Source organism: Laccaria bicolor, genomic scaffold, assembly GCF_000143565.1.
Source record: "Laccaria bicolor S238N-H82 LACBIscaffold_289 genomic scaffold, whole genome shotgun sequence".
NCBI classification, from domain to species: domain Eukaryota; kingdom Fungi; phylum Basidiomycota; class Agaricomycetes; order Agaricales; family Hydnangiaceae; genus Laccaria; species Laccaria bicolor.
In genome coordinates, this window is record NW_001890145.1 from 4,760 (window position 1) to 6,376 (window position 1,617).

Genomic DNA, 1,617 nt, shown 5'->3' on the forward strand with positions numbered 1-1,617 from the left:
CATCACACCTACCCATCATAACGTCGGTATCCGAGGGGCCGGGGACAATCTCGACCTCGTCATCCTTGTCCTCAACAACAGCCTTGGACTTGACAAGCTTGCGGGGACGCTGTTTCAAAATGTATCCGCGCTGCGTTAATAAAATGAGAAAAGATGAACAAAATAAGTATAAACGTGCCTTGGCTTTAGCGGCGGCCATTACCTCTGCAATCTCAGCCTGAGCCTGAGCTTGAGCAGTAACAGGTGGTGGAACGACCTGCGCAGCGGCGCGCGCGGCGAGAACGGCGCGACAATATTCTTTGATAGTGTCGAGGTCGGCTGGGGGCGCGATGGCGTGAACTCCAGTGCTGCGGGTATTGTACTCGCCTCTAACAAGGAAAAGCACGTTGTGCATTGGCTGGTGCATAAGCAGACACGGATCCTTGGTGTCGATAAGCTGAACCTAGTCAAGTGCGCAGTATTAGCCTTTGTTCGAAGAAATAGAGAATACGAAGTTTATAACAGAAAAATTCGCGACTTACACAGTAATTAGCGGCTACGCCAAGAATGGTGGGAGCGGCAGCGCTGTTCAGTCCCTCTTTCATGTCCTGATAAGTTTTGAAGGCAGTGAGAGCGGACTCGCGAAGCTTGACAGCGGCGGGAAGAGCGTTGTGTGGGATAGACATAATGAGCGAGTGGTAAAATGAGAGTGCGTGGTAGAAAAGCAAAAAACTGTTCTGTCCGAAAATTTTTCGCCACTGCCTGCTTTTATATGTGTGTCTGAGACCAAGGCGTGCGCGTTCCGAAATTCCGCGTTGCAATTTAATTGAAGCGTGAAAAACTTGGAGTTGCGCGTTCCAGCGCGATCACGTCTAAAAATAGAATAAACTTTCCGAGCCTTGGATTTCCCGCGCCACGTGACCTATGAACTTAGTCGTTTTGACTGAGGACAGTCAATATTTAGTGAGGGGGAGGGATCAAGGCTACCTTGATAGATAAAAAATTCGATTTCATGATTCACTAAAACCACCAAGGGGAAAAGAGTCATAAAAACGCGAACTAGAGACAATAAAACCCTAAGGCAGAATGAATTTGATAGAAAAATACGAAATAAAGTCGAAAATTCACAAGTTCACACTCTAGAAAGCATGCAAAAAGGCTCTCACTTAGGAACAAATCTCAAAGTTCAAGAAAGACAAAGTCAAGATTCTACTATAAGGACAGCAGAATCTAACTACAAAAAAAATAATGACACAAAAAAGGTTGATATAGAAAGTCCAAAAAACTAAGATGTCCGAATGCATGCCAAGTAAAAGAGTCCGTAAAAACAAGCGCACCTACTCCTCGTCAACAAGCTCGTCGATAACCTCCTCCTCCTCCTCCTGAGAATGGGCGGAAGGTGGAAGACCAGGCGAAGCAACGGCGATAGAAGGAATAAGGGACAGCGAGCGGACGCGGCGTTGACGAGGTGTCAGAGATGAAGGCCCAGCAATGGGAGGAGAATCGTCTCGCTGAAAAAGTGAGACGAGTCTCTCCAAATCGGCCGTCGTTGAACCCGCAGGCACTGGGACCCCCTGAGTATCTACAAAGTCTTGAACGAAGCTGTACCACGAGCCGAACTCCTCGCGAGTCTCGAAA

The 1,617-nt window shown here is 47.6% G+C and overlaps 1 protein-coding gene across 1 annotated transcript in view; it reads right to left on the bottom strand.

Moving 5' to 3' along the window:
• LACBIDRAFT_336101 (uncharacterized protein) overlaps positions 1–665 on the bottom strand; it is a gene marked incomplete at both ends in the record, with an annotated part of 4,774 nt that extends 4,109 nt beyond the window's left edge. Inside the window, 3 exons of the mRNA XM_001891025.1 lie at positions 23–130; positions 203–442; positions 522–665. Of these exons, the coding sequence (XP_001891060.1) occupies positions 23–130; positions 203–442; positions 522–665 (492 nt within the window). The remainder of the gene's footprint in view (positions 1–22; positions 131–202; positions 443–521) is intronic.
• Between the last annotated feature and the right edge of the window lie 952 nt (positions 666–1,617).